Source organism: Zychaea mexicana, assembly GCF_025766255.1.
Source record: "Zychaea mexicana strain RSA 1403 chromosome Unknown BDB00scaffold_129, whole genome shotgun sequence".
Taxonomy (NCBI): domain Eukaryota; kingdom Fungi; phylum Mucoromycota; class Mucoromycetes; order Mucorales; family Lichtheimiaceae; genus Zychaea; species Zychaea mexicana.
Window position 1 is genome coordinate 30,576 of NW_026516792.1, and position 15,163 is coordinate 45,738.

Sequence of the window (15,163 nt, forward strand, 5' to 3'; positions counted from 1 at the left end):
AAAAAGTGATGTGAAGTGCCAGATGCAGCCTTTTGTACGATAATCAGACTAAAAAAAAAGAGTTTATTCTTGCCACACTGCAAGTCTCTGTGCTTATTCATAAGCGATAGATGTGTGTTCTATCAGATATCTTGTATTACTCTACAAGGGTCCAGTAAACACTTTTATTACGCAGTTATGATTCGCGACGGGATGATGAGCGCGTCTTCGGAATACGAAAATGGGCACAGCCCAACAACTTTTTAAAATGCATTCTGCCGCGTTTTTTTTAACCTTTAAAAAAACGAACATGTCGCACACCTACACCTTTCCTACTACAGACGCACTCTCCAGCGGCTTGAATGACTTTGTCGCCAAACGCTCCATTGAAGCTATTGCAGATCATGGTGCCTTCACCGTCGCTGTATCGGGCGGTTCGCTCCCCAAGCTGTTGTCCAAGGACTTGAGAGAAAACCCAGAGGTCGACTTTTCGAAATGGGAAATCTTTTGGGCCGATGAGCGATGTGTACCACTCGACGATGCCGACTCAAACTATCGCGAACTCAAGATTCATTTGCTCGATGCGGTGCATGGCCAACCCAAGACCCATGCCATTGGCAATTTCGGCAAGGACGCCGAAAAGGCTGCGGTCGACTATGAGCAGCGACTCAAGGATTATTTCAAAGGGTTGCCCGCGTTTGACTTGATCTTGTTGGGTATGGGTCCCGACGGCCACTGCTGCTCGTTGTTCCCCGGTCATCCTCTGCTGAACGAGACAACGCGTTGGGTGGCTCCCATCACGGATTCGCCCAAGCCCCCACCCGAGCGCATCACGCTGACGTATCCCGTCGTCAACCATGCAAAGGCTGTTGCTTTTGTCACTGCGGGTGAAGGAAAGCAGGACATGCTTCAAAAGATCTTGGAACAGCCTCAGCTCCAGTTGCCTTGCCAACGCGTTCAACCCCAAGGACCGGTATACTGGTTCGTGGATGAGGCTGCAGCCGGCAAGTTACAGAAACAGACTGTCAGCAAATATTAGGAATAAGAAGGGAATGACGCATGTTTTTCTTATTTTTTTCGCTTGTATACACATGGGGGAGGGAGGGAGGAGGAGGAGGAGGGAAGGGGAATTGTTCAATGCTAGCAAATAATAAAATGTACAAAAAATGAAGATCTTTTTTTTTCTATTTTCTAAATCGCCAGTCGGTTGGCTTGAGCTTACGGTCTTGTCTTGCAAGCCGTTTTAATGCGTGTAATGCTTCTTCATCTTCTAGTTGGATACACTTGTTCCGTAGTGTCTTGAGCTCGTTCATGGATGGTCTGTCTTTGGTAGAAAACTCGGTTGCCAGCAATCCAAGTGCATTTTTAAGATCGTTTCCTCTACATATACACAAAGATAGCCCCCATCAGCATCTAACTTTTTGTTTCCGTAAAAGTAATTTTTAAATTTACCTGGCAAGCGTGTTCACCATGAGCAAAGCCAGCTGCCGTTGTTGTACGGGTGCCCAACCTTCACGCACCCGTGTGGCAGTGGAGGTCTCTTTTCGCAGCTGCTCTCGGCGTTCCAAAAACTCCTGGTAATCGCCCCACACGCGCCATGCGAAATCCGCGTCCCGTTGGTCATAGCAAAACTGAAGCATGAACGAAAACGTCCGTGGGTTGCGTTCCACTTGATATCTGTCAAACATGTCCAAATAAACATCCATGCAGTCCCGTGCCTGCTTTTGCGTGACATGGACAGACAAATAGGCAGTAAGGAGTGATGAGGTGATGTCGCACCGATTCTCGGCAACAATGGCATCAAATAGCTTGCTTGCTTCTGCTACGACCCCCGATCGACGTTGTGGCAGCTGGCTAGGCATGAGCGTGTGTTCCACCAATCCTGCTTTTTCTTCTTCTTTCTCCTGCTGGACCGAGGTAGTAGTGGTGGTGGATGGTGAATGGACTGGGTTGTAATTGGCGTAGCATGACAGTAAATTAGAGTAGGTATGATAATCCGCATTCTGGTCAACGATTTTAAATATATCGCGTGCTCGACTGAGATCTCCTTTCCGTGCACAGGCGCTCAAGAGGGTGTTATAGGTGATGAGATCAGGCTGGAACCCGTAGACGGTTTGCATCTGCTCTAACAGGTTGAAAGCGGCCTGGAAATAATCTGGCCGTTTTGCACATGCGTTGATGAGGACGTTAAAAGTGACATCGGTCGGATACAGGTTGGAGCCAGTCATGTCTTCAAACACGTTGAGCGCTCTTTCCACTTCACCACGCTAAACATAAACAGATATTTCAAGTGTGTAAGCTATACCACCCAATTCACTTTTTGGATTCAACCCCCCCCAACACACACACACACACACACTCAGTCGTCCCCGCAAAAATGTGTTTACCTTTGCACAAGCTTGTAACATCAAGGTAAAGCTGACTTCGTCGGGCTGATGGTACGATAACCGCATCGCGTCAAAAACCTCCCAGGCTCGATCGATTTGATCCGCTTGGATACATCCACGGATGATGTTGGAAAAGATGGGCTGTGTAGGAATCATGTCGGATCGTTTCATCCGTTCAAATACGACACATGCGTCTTCGAGTCGTGAGCCTTGGATAAATGCTTTAATCAAGGTTGCATAGGTGTACATGTCTGGCACCAAATGCTCTTTGACCCGTTTATAGACTTGAATCGCCCCATCAACGTCATTTGCATTGGCATACGCGTCCATCAAATGATTGTAGCATCGCACACTGGGTACCTGACCACATTCCTTAAACAAAAATGTTGTCAGTTCCCCCTCCCGCACTCTGGACCCGAAAATCGTTCATTCCCGCAAAAAAAAAAAAATTACCTCCATAAGCTCTAATGCTCGTTCAGCCTCTTTAGGTCGTTTTGCAAGTGCCTTTAATAAAGTTAATCCATGTCAGCTCTTTTCTCTCTAGCCCCCCATTTTTTTTTCTCTACCGTTAGCATCGTAAGACATACATTGGCATAAATCAACTGCTCAAAATCACCCATTGACAAATCACTAAGCGACTGTGGTTGCTGTGTGACCAATTCCGCTGATGGTGGTGGTGTTTCTCCTGTCAGTGCCTCTTTTCGTTCTTCGTTGCTTGGCAGTGCTTCTTGCCGGGTATCCAGAAATTTTACACGAAGGTTTTGCAGATAGTCGGGTGCGATCAATTGTCGGGGCGGTCGTTCAGCTGAAATCTGTTCATATACTTCTTGAACGTCTTGCTCACTAATCTGATCGAGTAATGCAACAGCTTCTTCCTGATAAAAAAAAAAGTCAAGTCAGCACATTGACTCGATCGAGCTTTAAAGAGAAAGTGTTTCGAAATCACTGCAGTGATACTTGCTCTCTTCTTTTGTGATTCGAGTTGGTATTCGAGTCGTTTCACTTGATCGATCGCTTGTTTTGTCCGATCGTCGATCCTTGCTCTATATAATCACTTTTTTGTTTAGTCACTTTGGGGTAAACGGGTGTGGGATTAACGCACTCCTATTTACTTTGAAGCATAAGATCGTGCTATACAAGAGACATGTCGACTTGTCAGACATGCTCTTCGAAACATTATTTTTTGACAGTTGTATAAAAAGGAAGATGGAAGGTTTTGTGTTCCGTCGTGACGGTGTCCCATTATGCGGGTTTAGTGCCCTGGCGCTTTCTTTTTTTTTCGCATTGTTTCAATCAGTACGGATAGAGTGATTTTTTTTTTAAAGATATCAACAACTGCATGACATATGCAACAGCTTCTTTCTCGCTTCTATTGTGCTTTACCTTTTTAAAACACATCTTTTGCGACCCACAAGTATATTCGGAAAGTTTAGTATGTTTTATAAATGAATAAAGCGAACACAGTAATAATAGAAAAGGCAATTATATATAATATCTTGACAAGTTCGGATGGGAAAAGGGTGGAGAGAGGGAATTATGTACAGAATAGTATCTCTAAAAAAGCTTGCTTGAACTTTGTAGCAGAGTCGATTATATATGTTCGGGACGGATGCTGGAATGCAGAAATAACAAAACAATGCTGTGAAAATGGGTTTGCCCAGGTCCATGTTTTTTTTTTTTGTTCATAACGTCTTTTCTTGCTGCTCGTATTCGAGTTTCTTTTCCAAAAGCATGGCCAATCGTTGTTCCTATTAACAATGATAAGTAAAGGAAAAAGAAAGGGGGTGGGTTGGGTAAAGCAATGCGATGCTGGAATTGATAACTTTATAAAAGCGTAGAGACAAAGGGTATCCATTACCTTTGCTTTAATCTTGTAATCTTCCAAAAGGTAAAAACCGACGGCACCACCCACGAGAGCGCCCATCGAAACGGCAAATGCCTGTCCTAACTTCATTGCAATAGAGGAAAGGGGGGGGAGGATTTATTGTTGGGGTTCAAGGGAAGAGAAGAAGAGCAACTTTTTGTTGGTGTACCACCGGGTTTTGAAAGTTTATCCCCAAATATGAATATAGTAGACCCCTTGAACTTTTTAAAAAAGAGCCAAATCAAACCAAGAGAGAGAGAGAGAGAGAGAGAGCATGCTTGTTACTGTTGAGATTCATATGGGTCCCCCTCGTATATCAAATTTTCATCAAGTATAGAATCTAAATGCTATTCATGTGAGAATATTGACTATAAAAAAAGGACACTAGATGAATCCAGATTCTTCAAGTAGTCGGGTCACTTTTTCATCCGTTCGTTCTCTGTCATAACCGATCCATTATTTTAGTAACCAGTCCACAGCCATAGTGTATAGTATAGGTTAATACAGAGAAGAAGAAGAAGCTTACTTTGGTTCTATCTTTAAACTTTCGGCATATAAGCATTCATCATCACGGGCACTCTGCAGATTCGCCTTGATAAACATCTGCAACATCGACACGGACATGAAAGAATACGGCGTCGACTGATACTGCTGGATCTCCCGAATCACCTCACTCGTCTTTGCCAGCTTGCCAAAGTTGATCAGCTCGCTATTTTTCAAGATATTCGGGTTCCCATCCTCGATAAAAGTGAGGTCCTGGAGGTATACGCCCAGGAAAGGGATGCAGGGTGGATTGACCGAATGGACCAGCGATCGATACTGAGCAAAGTTTCTGTTGGAAGCAAACACTTTGCGCATCCCATTCAATGTTTGCTGTGCACGCGAGCCCACGAAATCCCAGGTCCGTTGCAGACGGGCAATGGCACTGCTGTCAAACGCAGACAGGATAGCCATGCATGTGTTGAAACTGTGGAGCTGCTGACAACATTTTTCAGCGACTTGGATCCAGTACTTTACCGTGTTGGCTCGCTTTTTGACATCGGTCTGACACAGGATCGCGTCCGAGACCCACAGGGTGACTTGATTGTTGTATTCGATCGATTGTCGGATGTGGACGCCTTTGGATTTGTCACTGCTGGACCAAGCCTTGTCCAGACACTCGGAGGGCTGAATGGCACGGTAGAGGCCGAAATCCATCACGGTCAGCTGGCGTGCCATCTCTAACGGGTGGATGTCCAAGAGACGGAACTTTTTCACGTTGCGTGGTAATAGGGGCGTTGGCTGTTCGCGTGGTTGCATCACAACGAATTTGCGCAGCGGATCGGAATCAAGACGTCGTCGGATCAATCGTTCGAGTTGGTTGGCTGAGAAGCTGATGGATGCCCGTAGGGTGGTGTTTGTAAACTCGAGCAAGTCGCTCAAGACGCCCTGGTCTTCTTCAACGCTCATGTAGTGCTCGACCCAATGTTTAAAGACATTGAACACGCGTAGCCGGATCAGTTTTTGCTTGCTTTCCTTCCAGTCGTTGAGTTCGTGCGGTGTCAGATCGGCAGGCGGTTGTATGTTGAAGCGTGCTTTGAGTCGTTCAAAAAGATCGCTTGATGTGCAAAAGGCGCGGTACGTCAACAAGAATGACTGGATGAATTTGGTGTCGGATTGGTCGTGTAGCGTCAGTCGTTCAATCAGTGCTGCCAATGTACCGCCCTTGATCTGACCATCCGCTGAAGAAAACACAAGCTCGTCCGGCTTGTAGTCGTATCCCATATAGTGTTTTTCAGTCTTAGAGGCGTTCCCTTGCTTGTCATCGACACTGTCCTCGGGCGGTAATATCAGACTGCCTCGTTGGCTGTTCGATCGTCTGGCATGGTGTGTGAGTGTGTCGCAGCATACAGCAATTTGATCTACCGGTTTCTTGATTCGTTCAATGACGGCTTCCACTGCAAGCACGGCATCGTCGACGAGCACGTTGACATCCGTCATTGCTTGGAGCTTGACAAACAGGATACCAAACCCATGGAGCAGCTCTTGCTTACACACGCTTATTTGTTGCTCGATGGTGTGGTCATAGGCAACGCGCTCGACGGCGTAGAGAAGCTGGCCCGTCCGTTGGCACATGTGATCGAGTCGCGCAAGCAGGAGCGCAGTCAATGCCTCGCGCTGGTGTCGATGCTGGTTGAGGAGTGTGAGCATCGCATCGACCGATGCTTGGAGCTCTTTGCTGTGCGACTGGATCGTGTCATAATAACTCGTATGATCGAGCTCGTCATCGATTGTCCCCGTACGACTACTGCTGCTGCTTCCTGCGCTGCTGCTATGCGTACTTGTTGCACGTGTTGAGGTTGTCTTTGCGCTAAAATGACTGGATGCCGAGTTCTCGCGATGCTCGCGAAAGTGTGGCGATGTGGGAGAAAGCAATACTTCCGAGCTGCTGCTGCTGTTGTTGTTGATAGGGGTGGAGGTGATAGTAGCAGCACCAGGACCGTCTTCTTCGAGAATGGTTGTGATCGCAGTCGGGTTAAGAGCTCGTGAAGATGCGTTATTGACGGCGGGAAGACTAGTCAAAGAAGGAGATGGATCGAAGATTGCTTCCAGAGCTGTACGGAGCCGGGCCAAGGCAGGGGTTGCTTGACAGGCTGTGACAAAGCTCCGTACTGCAACCAATACTTCACGTGCATCCTGTGCAAGTTGCTGTTTGTCATCAACGTCCCCTCGTTCCACTGACACTGCTGTAAGCATCATCTTGGCCAGATTGGCAATGGTGGCTCGGTGATACGTCAGTAGTAGATCCTTTTGCTGAATCGTTTTGAACCACTCCTTGTCGACGGCACCGCAGGCCATCATCATCAGCTTGATAGCATTCACAATGGCCTTGGCATACGGGAAATAGAGCGTCTTGCGGCTGTACTGGATAGCAGCGTTCAGATTGTGAATCGTACAAGCAACACATGTGCTTAGGACGTCCCAGGTCAAAGGAGAGGATGGATCGGCCTCTGTCACCTTTTTTTTTTTTTATAAGCAAAAAGGAGCAGAGAAAAAAAAAATATTAGTTCTCCCTTTTGTGTAAATTCTCGAGGGGGGCGGGCGTAAAGTGGTATAGAAGACGATGAACAAAAGCACGGACCACCTTCCTTATTACCTGCGACTCGTTAAACAGGTGATCCTGGCCTGGCGGTATAATGTATTTGCTCCATGGCGAAGGGATCTAAAAAAAAATAAACCATCAGCCGAGACATGCGTTGCAAAAGTTATGCAATGGGTTACGAATAGATAAAAGAGAGGGCACACAGTTAGGCTTTTTGTTGATCAAAGTTGCTCGCTTTTATGGAAAGAGTGGGTCAATGAGGGCGAAATAGAAAACGAGACAAGGGCCCTACCTTCTGGGGAACAAATTCAATCTCCTCTTCCTCCATGGTCCTTATTCCTCCTCCTTCATCCTCCTCGTACTCGTGTAGCCAGGACCTATCGCTCGCATCTCTGAAAGATGAAGACGAGTCGTTGTCATCCAATAGTCCCGTATCGTCGTTGTCGCCGTCTTCAGGGAACATGAACCGCATTTCACCCGTGGTTGGATTGAACAGATAATGTCCCTCGCCGTCCTCTGTGAGCTGCACGGTCCACTCGCCATGCAGATGATTGCTGTCATGATTATATAATTTGCTGTTCTGGCTACTTTTTCGTTTTTCTGCCGATGATGATGATGATGATGATGATAATTGCGCTGTTGTCATTGCTAGAGGAATTGTGAGTTCGTCGTCTTCGTCGTCGTGCCCCTGATCAGGCTTTTGGCTTGGCCGTTTTAAGAGATTTGTGTCGCTCTGTGTTTGTTTTGTGTTCGACGTGTCACAAATGTAAGCGGATATGAGCAAGATGTAACAAACAAATTAATCTTACCATGGGCTTTTGCGGCTCTATGACTTGAACATAGTCTTTTGGAAACCATCCCGGTGCGCTGCTCGCAGTGCTAGGTTTGTTGTTTTGTGGTAAGTACACTTGAGCACACAATGGACGTCTATTGTTCTACATGCAGCAGCAGCAGCAGCAGCAGCAGTGTTATACCTTCCGAGCCACCAGCCTGACTCAACTTTGGAGAGCACATCAATGAGAGCCCCTGGCTCAAAGATCAGAGCCGTTGGTTCTTTTGATTGGAATGCATAGATTGCACGGGCTCGACACAGCGGCTGTATCGCGTCGGGTGCTGTGATGGGTGCCATGTAGAGTGTGGAAGAGACAAGTGAAAAAAAAAAAAAAGATAAAGAAAAAGTTTAAGGTTTGGGGAAAAAGAAAGAAATAATTTTGTTTTATAAAAAGAAAAGACCTATACCGGATCGAGATACATGTAATACTTTCCCTCGAACAATTTTACCTTTGCCCTCTCCCTATTTGCAGTATCAATCTATGGCGACAGCCAGTCGCATGCAAATAGTGTTATTTTTTTTCGGATGAGGAGAGTACAATAAGCAATAATGTGAGGACGTTGAAAAAAAAAAAGAACAACACCCCTTAGATTAGAACGAACGGCAAGTATTGGAATATGTACACAACTTGTTCTTTTTTTTCTTTATTAGAGAGACCCTGTATTTGGGTTTTCTTTTTTTTTTCTTTGAATTAATGATCAATATAAATAAGTAGGATATCATTTCACTCGGGGTGGGGGGGGAGGCATTTATATGGTTTTGATGGGCTTGTCGATCTGTTGTTGCTTGGGCAGCGCATGAAAGGAAAAATTAGAGAGACACTTGGTTCCAAGCGATCTTTTTACTTGCGTCTTCGATGGCATCCAACAAAGCAGCCAAGTCACGATGCACATTGACGGTGGGCGCATTGATCACTATGCGGAAAAAGTGAGGCAGTGTGTCGAGGGGAGCATGGTCGACCAAAAAGTCGCCCGAATGATTCACTCGCTCGTGCAACAGATGGATGACGCGTGTCATCTTGGCTTTCCAAACCTCGGGCTGTTGAGCTCTCCACGATTGTACCTGACTCTGGAACTCCTTGGGCACATACCAGAAACACACTTGACAGAATAAGCTAGGGTCAGTAACCAGTTCAAAATGTTCTCGCTCTCGGACCAAATCCGTAAAGTCTGCAGCCGCCTGGATGGCTCGGTCGATACGTTGGCCCAGACCGTCTCGGCCATAGAACTTCCATGCCAGAAAGATCTTTAGTGCGTCAGGACGTCGGCCACAGCCAATGGTGCCAGCACCAAGGTCATAGGGGTTGCCGTGGAACAAGTAGTCGGCGGCCAATGTGTTGACCTTGGGGAAAAGCATTTCGTGTGGAGTCACCACCATCGAACATTGCAGTGGGACACCGAGAAGTTTGTGAGGGTTCATGGTAAATGAGTCAGCCTAGTGCGTTTCAGAGAGAGAGAGAGAGAGAGCCAAGGGAGGGCACAGGGCAAGTTAAAACGCACACACACACACACACACATCACACACACACAAAGAAAAAATAATGGAAATGGTTAGTAAAAACGACATAAAAACACACAACATGTGGTGTCTACATGGGAAAACATCACACATAGAGATATGAGCAAAGAGGTGGAGTGGGGTAAGGGCAAGGGATGCCACCCCAAAAATCACACTCCAGGTCTTTTTCTTTTTTTTCTTTTTTGCCTACCAGATTGGAGCCGTCAAGCCAGCCCAATTGCTCGCGCACTGTTTGTGAGAAGATGGCAGAGCCACCCCACGATCCATCGACGTGTAGCCAGCAGTTGTACTTTTTGGCGACTGCGGATATACTTTGGATAGGATCAAATGCACCCTTTTTCAAGTCCATTCGATATAACAAACGCGTCAGTTTCCATTCTTTCTTCTTAATCCAAAAAGAGTCTTTACTTACCATCACAGTAGTGCCTGCAGTAGCATTGATGAAGAAGGGTGTTTCACCACGTTCAATGCTTTCTTGAATCAAACGTTCTTTTAAAAAAAAAACATGACTCGTTAGAACACATCCTTAAGATTAACTAACCGCCGTTTTAGAAAAAAAAACGGAAACTTACCAAGTGCGTCCACACGCATCTTGCACTTTTCATCCGTGGGGACCTTGACAATACTGTCCGTACCGAGACCGAGGACAAGCGCAGCCTTGTCAATGCTATAGTGGCAGTGGGCCGACGTGAACACCTTGAGCTTGCCATAGTCGGCACTGGGGTTGAACGGACGCGGGATATAGCCGGTTGTTTTGATGGAAGGGTACAGTTTGTTACGGGCAGTCACCATGGCCAATAAGTTGGAAGCAGAACCACCGGGACAGAACAGACCATTGGCATGTTGGCCCATGCCGAGCAATTGGCCAACGGCCTTGGTCACTTCGACTTCCATCAATGTCAAGACCGGTGACACATGGTAGACATGGCAATTGCCGTTGAGCACACCCAACAAAAACTCGGAAATGACGCCAATGGGATTGGTGCCTGCATAGAGCTTGTCCATAAACCGAGGGTTCCATGAGTTGACACTGTAGTTGAGGGTGTCCTTGATCAAGTCAAAGGTGCCTTTTTAAAAAAAGAATTTTGTTATTTTCTCTCTCTCAGTGGGTGGATATACACCTCCCTCCCTAGAATGCCTTACCATCAACACCAGTGCCGCGCTCAGGCAAGGCAAAGTCAACTGTCTTGTACAGCTCGGCGGGAGTTTTGTAGTCTACCACTGCATGCAGGTCCTGACCTTCCTTGACATCTAGTAGTAACCGACACACTCTCTATTTTAATCATCCAGTCCCTCTCTTTGTAGTAGATTATGTCAGGAGACTTACGCTGGAGCACCATCTCATGCATACGCTTCAGCATGCCATCGAGTTCGGCAGCGCTATTGTTAATTTCTTTATTGGATACCATGGCTTTAAACGAAATATATATATATATATATATATATGTATTATATTATATGAGATGCAAAAAGAAAAAGAATGTCTCAAACTGTTTGGTTGAGGCTGCGAACGACGCTCCCCTTTTTAAATCCTTTCTAGCTTATCCCCAAGTCGGGATCCAATCTTTTTTTTGTCTGACATTGTTTTTTTCCAAGGAAATTCTACCGGTTGCACCTTTAAAAGAAGTGTCGTTCCAAAAAAAAATAAAGCGGAACCCGTATACTGTATGGTAGGGCACAAAACGTCATCGATATCCATCATTTTTTTTTTCCCGAAGCACAGACCCCACCCCTTTTCTTTTGCTATTTGATTGGCTGTCATGCCAATCGGGTTCTCTTCCCTTCATCATCCGTCTATTCGAGACTTGAACACGCTTCAAGAAAGATGTTACACGTTTTGTGACGATACTATCAAGTAGAAACATAGGTCATGTGAGTCATTTCTTTTATGTAACTTGTGAAAGGTTGGTGGTCATAGTACATTTCACACAAAAAAAAAAAAAAAAAAAAGAAGGAAAAGGGTGGTTCCCCGGTCCAGTGCTGGGCCGCCAAGCCCGGAAGCGAGAGCAGCGAAAACAATGTGAAGAAGAAGAAAGCACCCGCATCTTCCAACTCGCTTTCTCGGAACATACTTTCTCCCGTGCGCTTGTTATTTTCTGCAACCTTCTTCGTCATAATCTACTAAAGGAGGCACTAAAAGATCGGATGAACATAGAGAGCGTCGTGGTCCGAAATCCGACACGACATATACTTCCCCCAACGCTTAACATATACTGCAAAAATTCGATCAAAGGGACTTGCAGTATATGTTCATTTATGTAACCCCAAACGCAATAACCCCGGTGATTATGCAGCTACCGAGAGAGTATAAGGAAATAGCTTAAAGAAGTGGTTGGGCAAAGAAGTAGTAGTAGTAGTGATAGTATGGCAACGGGTGATCGGCAATCCCACTTGTGTGTTGTGTGTGTGTGTGTATTTCGTCCTCCAGGGTTATTAGCATAACGCATTCCCCTCTCGGAGTTGTTGTTGGAGTGGGGTCGACTTTTTATTATAGACGGGCGACTGCATGGGGTCCCGGTTTTGCTTGTTTAGTGCGGAAAAAAAAAAAGTCTCACTCACACAAGAAAAAAAAAGACTCACCTTGATATCTCATAAGCAATAATATAATACACACAGCAGAAATGGAAGCTTCCAGGTTCGGAGTCTATGATCTTGCAACTGCTTTGACCGCTCATGTCACCATCAAACCTTAAAAATAAATTCTGTATAAGGTTAAGGCACCAGGAAGTGTATCTTCTCTCTCTCTCTCTCATCCATATCCCCAATGTGAGAGTGTCTTGTTTCCTTGTGTGTGTGGTGTCGTAGGAATGATGACTGGCCAAATAGCTGCATCAACTCTTACTAACTTACTAGTAGGAACTAAAAAAAAAAAAAGTTACCCCAGTGAGGTCTTCTACTGATTCTATTCTCTAGTCACTATGTACAATGTAACGCATGTGCATGTTGTAGGATAGTTCACAGAATACCACAAAGTGGTGATTCTTGGCGTGCATGTGCTGCTGTTGCTGCTGCTGCTGCTCTCAATCTATTCCATAAAGCTTTTTTTTTTTTCATTGAGCGACATGTCGCGCCTCTACAGTAGTAAGCAGGGTACACCCTTCATTCGCGACAGCGTATTTGACTCAGCTAATCTGATGGTCCTGTCCCAATGAATTCACTTGTACTTTGTTCTTGTCCAAGGCAGCTATCGTCGTGCTACAAAAACTAAAGCAACTTATTCCTTCTAAACCCGATGTTTGAAAAAGTTGACGCGTCGTGCGACCGTCCTTTTTGCGCCTATTTCGTGGGACTGTCTAGACGGGGTGGATATATATCTCCGTAACATGTTTCCTCACACCAATGCTTATTATCTATTTCATACTAGAAAATGATGGTCAAGGAAGGCAAATCCGACAAAAGGAGAAGCAAAACCCCCCTCCTTGAAGCTTTCCTTCCCGCCGTGCTAATGTGCTATGATGTCCAAGCAGCGAGAGACAGAGAGAAAACTTCAAAGAAGCGGCATAGGAAATAAGGGAACATCTGGGCTTTAAAGATAGCAGGAAGCACGAGACCAGGAAAGGCGGGTAGTGAAAGAGAGAAAGAGAGGCTCGGCCGCACCAAGAAGTCCGTATAAAGATTGCTGCATTACGTAGTTTCCAAGAACAGTAAAACAATGTTGTACAAAGCCTATCTCACACACAAACAGTCGGTGTTACAACATAAATTACTAGACATGAGTAAGCATGTTCCGTATATCGTACAGATTGACTGATTACTTTGGGCACACTGCTAGTAGTGTACTTTGCGCACTTGATAGAAAGAGAAAAACAGTCATTATTATCGATTAGAACACGTTAGCCCGGCAAAACAGGTTTGGAAAGGATGTATCTAGGCTTGCAGTATCTAGACGCTGTGTGTAAATGTAAAGATATACCCGTGGTCATCTTTACGTTTTCCCATCCTCCTCGCCTGGCCAATTTTTCCTGTACCGGATGCATGGGGCTCCGCAAGAAGGTCATGTGGTGTTACAACTTTTCACCACCTTTTTTTTTTCTGCATCGTGTCGTCATGGCCTGTCGAAAGCCAGCAACAAAGACAAGACCACCTTATGTATCATAACTTGAGATAGTATCGCCTATATTCGCTTGACCCTTTAATCTATGTTGTGGCTGTAAAACTCAAGAAGGAGCAGTAGTTGTATGGAGGTACTGGCAATAACTAGATTAGACTACAGCTCCACATCCTCTGGAACACAGTATTTGGGTCTTTTTTTTTTTTTGCTTGATAGTGGGCTTGAAAGAATTTAGGGTCAAGATATGTTATGAGCTGCATTATTACCCGAGTATATCCACATGAGTTGAAAGATGGGTTCTCGAAGATGATCGACGTCCCAATCAAGTGACGGGGGTCACTCACTGCAGCAAGTAGCTTACTTTTACACCGGAAAGTAATAAGAATGCTGGCGAACGTTAAAAAGACAGAGCCGTTATGACTCTGTATTTCGCCCATTGATAAACAGATCCTACTACATCACATTTCAAACATATACACTGCAACTTTTGATACAGGTATCTTTGGCAAGCGACAATGTTGTTGTTGAGGGACTCCCGGGTGTATATGATATAAAGCAGCTGTTCGTCATTCTTCATTGCAACGTGTCTCACCTTTTATATTGAGCATAGCAACAATTAACTGCTGATGCATATTGTACTTTATTCTTTATGCGTTGGAAGAATTACCTCAAAACCTGGTAAAACGGTGTTCTATGATGAACAACGCCTTTAGACCCATGTACAGTATCCGTTGCTATCAACGGCTCTTTTCCTTTTCCTTTATTCAACTGTAACAGGATGTGATTCGTCTAGCACTGTTTTTTTTTTGGTGTTGTTAGCTGGAAGATGATGGGAGACGCGGACAATAGAGTGAAAAGACGTGTGCGCCTTTTTTATCTTTTTTTTTTTTTTGGTTAATGATACAAAATCTTCTTTACAGTGCTTCCATGGTATACCAGCGCACACGATACAGAAGCTCAATTATACGGAAGATTTGCGCGGTGCCAGACTTTGCTCATATTGCAAAAATATACATACAGCAAAACCGACCCTACTTCAAAATAAGCAAATCCATGATGACAGCAGACACACTATGTAAACCTTAAAGCAACGAACCCTTAACAGTTTAAATCGATTTATTACAGTCATGGTGAACACGGATGGTGGATCTTTTTAAACCGGATATTACAAAGGCATCCGTCTTGATATTTCGGATAGTTAATGGTCGAGGATTACAGTAGTATTGAATGTGAACAAGTCATTCCTTGGTGTCTTTATACTGCACCCTCATATGCTGTGCTGCTTCTTGCACCATCATCTTTCAATGCAACCTTGCTGAATTCAAGCTCGTGTTGAAAATACGAGCACCTCGTATCTGCTTGCATTTCTTCCTTACAGCGATTAGCATTATTCGTCTTTCTTGTAAAAAATATCACATATTCCTTCATTGCATTACTGTGGTATATGCCG

The 15,163-nt window shown here is 45.0% G+C and overlaps 6 protein-coding genes across 6 annotated transcripts; 1 reads left to right on the top strand and 5 right to left on the bottom strand.

Annotated features, from left to right (window-relative positions):
- Window positions 1–253: 253 nt before the first annotated feature.
- BDB00DRAFT_852368 (6-phosphogluconolactonase) lies at window positions 254–1,080 on the top strand. Its single transcript, XM_053125560.1, has one exon. It carries the CDS (start codon window positions 290–292, stop codon window positions 1,016–1,018), a length of 729 nt encoding a protein of 242 aa, XP_052973964.1. The 5' UTR covers window positions 254–289; the 3' UTR covers window positions 1,019–1,080.
- Window positions 1,081–3,623, bottom strand: BDB00DRAFT_852371 (uncharacterized protein). The gene is made up of 7 exons (XM_053125561.1): window positions 3,479–3,623; window positions 3,328–3,409; window positions 2,954–3,241; window positions 2,820–2,870; window positions 2,367–2,738; window positions 1,432–2,246; window positions 1,081–1,359 (listed from the first exon to the last, which is right to left on the bottom strand). The coding sequence occupies exons 1-7, from the start codon at window positions 3,607–3,609 to the stop codon at window positions 1,164–1,166; spliced, it is 1,935 nt and encodes a 644-aa protein (XP_052973965.1). The 5' UTR covers window positions 3,610–3,623; the 3' UTR covers window positions 1,081–1,163.
- Window positions 3,624–3,811: 188 nt separating this feature from the next.
- Window positions 3,812–4,467, bottom strand: BDB00DRAFT_95829 (uncharacterized protein). The gene has a single exon (XM_053129677.1). It carries the CDS (start codon window positions 4,318–4,320, stop codon window positions 3,901–3,903), a length of 420 nt encoding a protein of 139 aa, XP_052973966.1. The 5' UTR covers window positions 4,321–4,467; the 3' UTR covers window positions 3,812–3,900.
- A 147-nt stretch (window positions 4,468–4,614) lies between these two features.
- BDB00DRAFT_773971 (ras guanine nucleotide exchange factor domain-containing protein) lies at window positions 4,615–6,210 on the bottom strand (the record flags this gene model as incomplete). The annotated part of the gene is made up of 2 exons (XM_053120125.1): window positions 4,615–4,669; window positions 4,757–6,210. 2 exons carry the CDS (start codon window positions 6,208–6,210, stop codon window positions 4,615–4,617), a joined length of 1,509 nt encoding a protein of 502 aa, XP_052973967.1.
- A 1,813-nt stretch (window positions 6,211–8,023) lies between these two features.
- Window positions 8,024–8,468, bottom strand: BDB00DRAFT_852375 (SH3 domain-containing protein). The gene is made up of 2 exons (XM_053125562.1): window positions 8,287–8,468; window positions 8,024–8,191 (listed from the first exon to the last, which is right to left on the bottom strand). The coding sequence occupies exons 1-2, from the start codon at window positions 8,439–8,441 to the stop codon at window positions 8,071–8,073; spliced, it is 276 nt and encodes a 91-aa protein (XP_052973968.1). The 5' UTR covers window positions 8,442–8,468; the 3' UTR covers window positions 8,024–8,070.
- Window positions 8,469–8,763: 295 nt separating this feature from the next.
- On the bottom strand, window positions 8,764–11,145 carry BDB00DRAFT_852378 (pyridoxal phosphate-dependent transferase). Its single transcript, XM_053125563.1, has 6 exons — window positions 10,990–11,145; window positions 10,806–10,913; window positions 10,235–10,729; window positions 10,075–10,151; window positions 9,853–9,996; window positions 8,764–9,578 (listed from the first exon to the last, which is right to left on the bottom strand). The coding sequence occupies exons 1-6, from the start codon at window positions 11,069–11,071 to the stop codon at window positions 8,955–8,957; spliced, it is 1,530 nt and encodes a 509-aa protein (XP_052973969.1). The 5' UTR covers window positions 11,072–11,145; the 3' UTR covers window positions 8,764–8,954.
- Window positions 11,146–15,163: the final 4,018 nt, after the last annotated feature.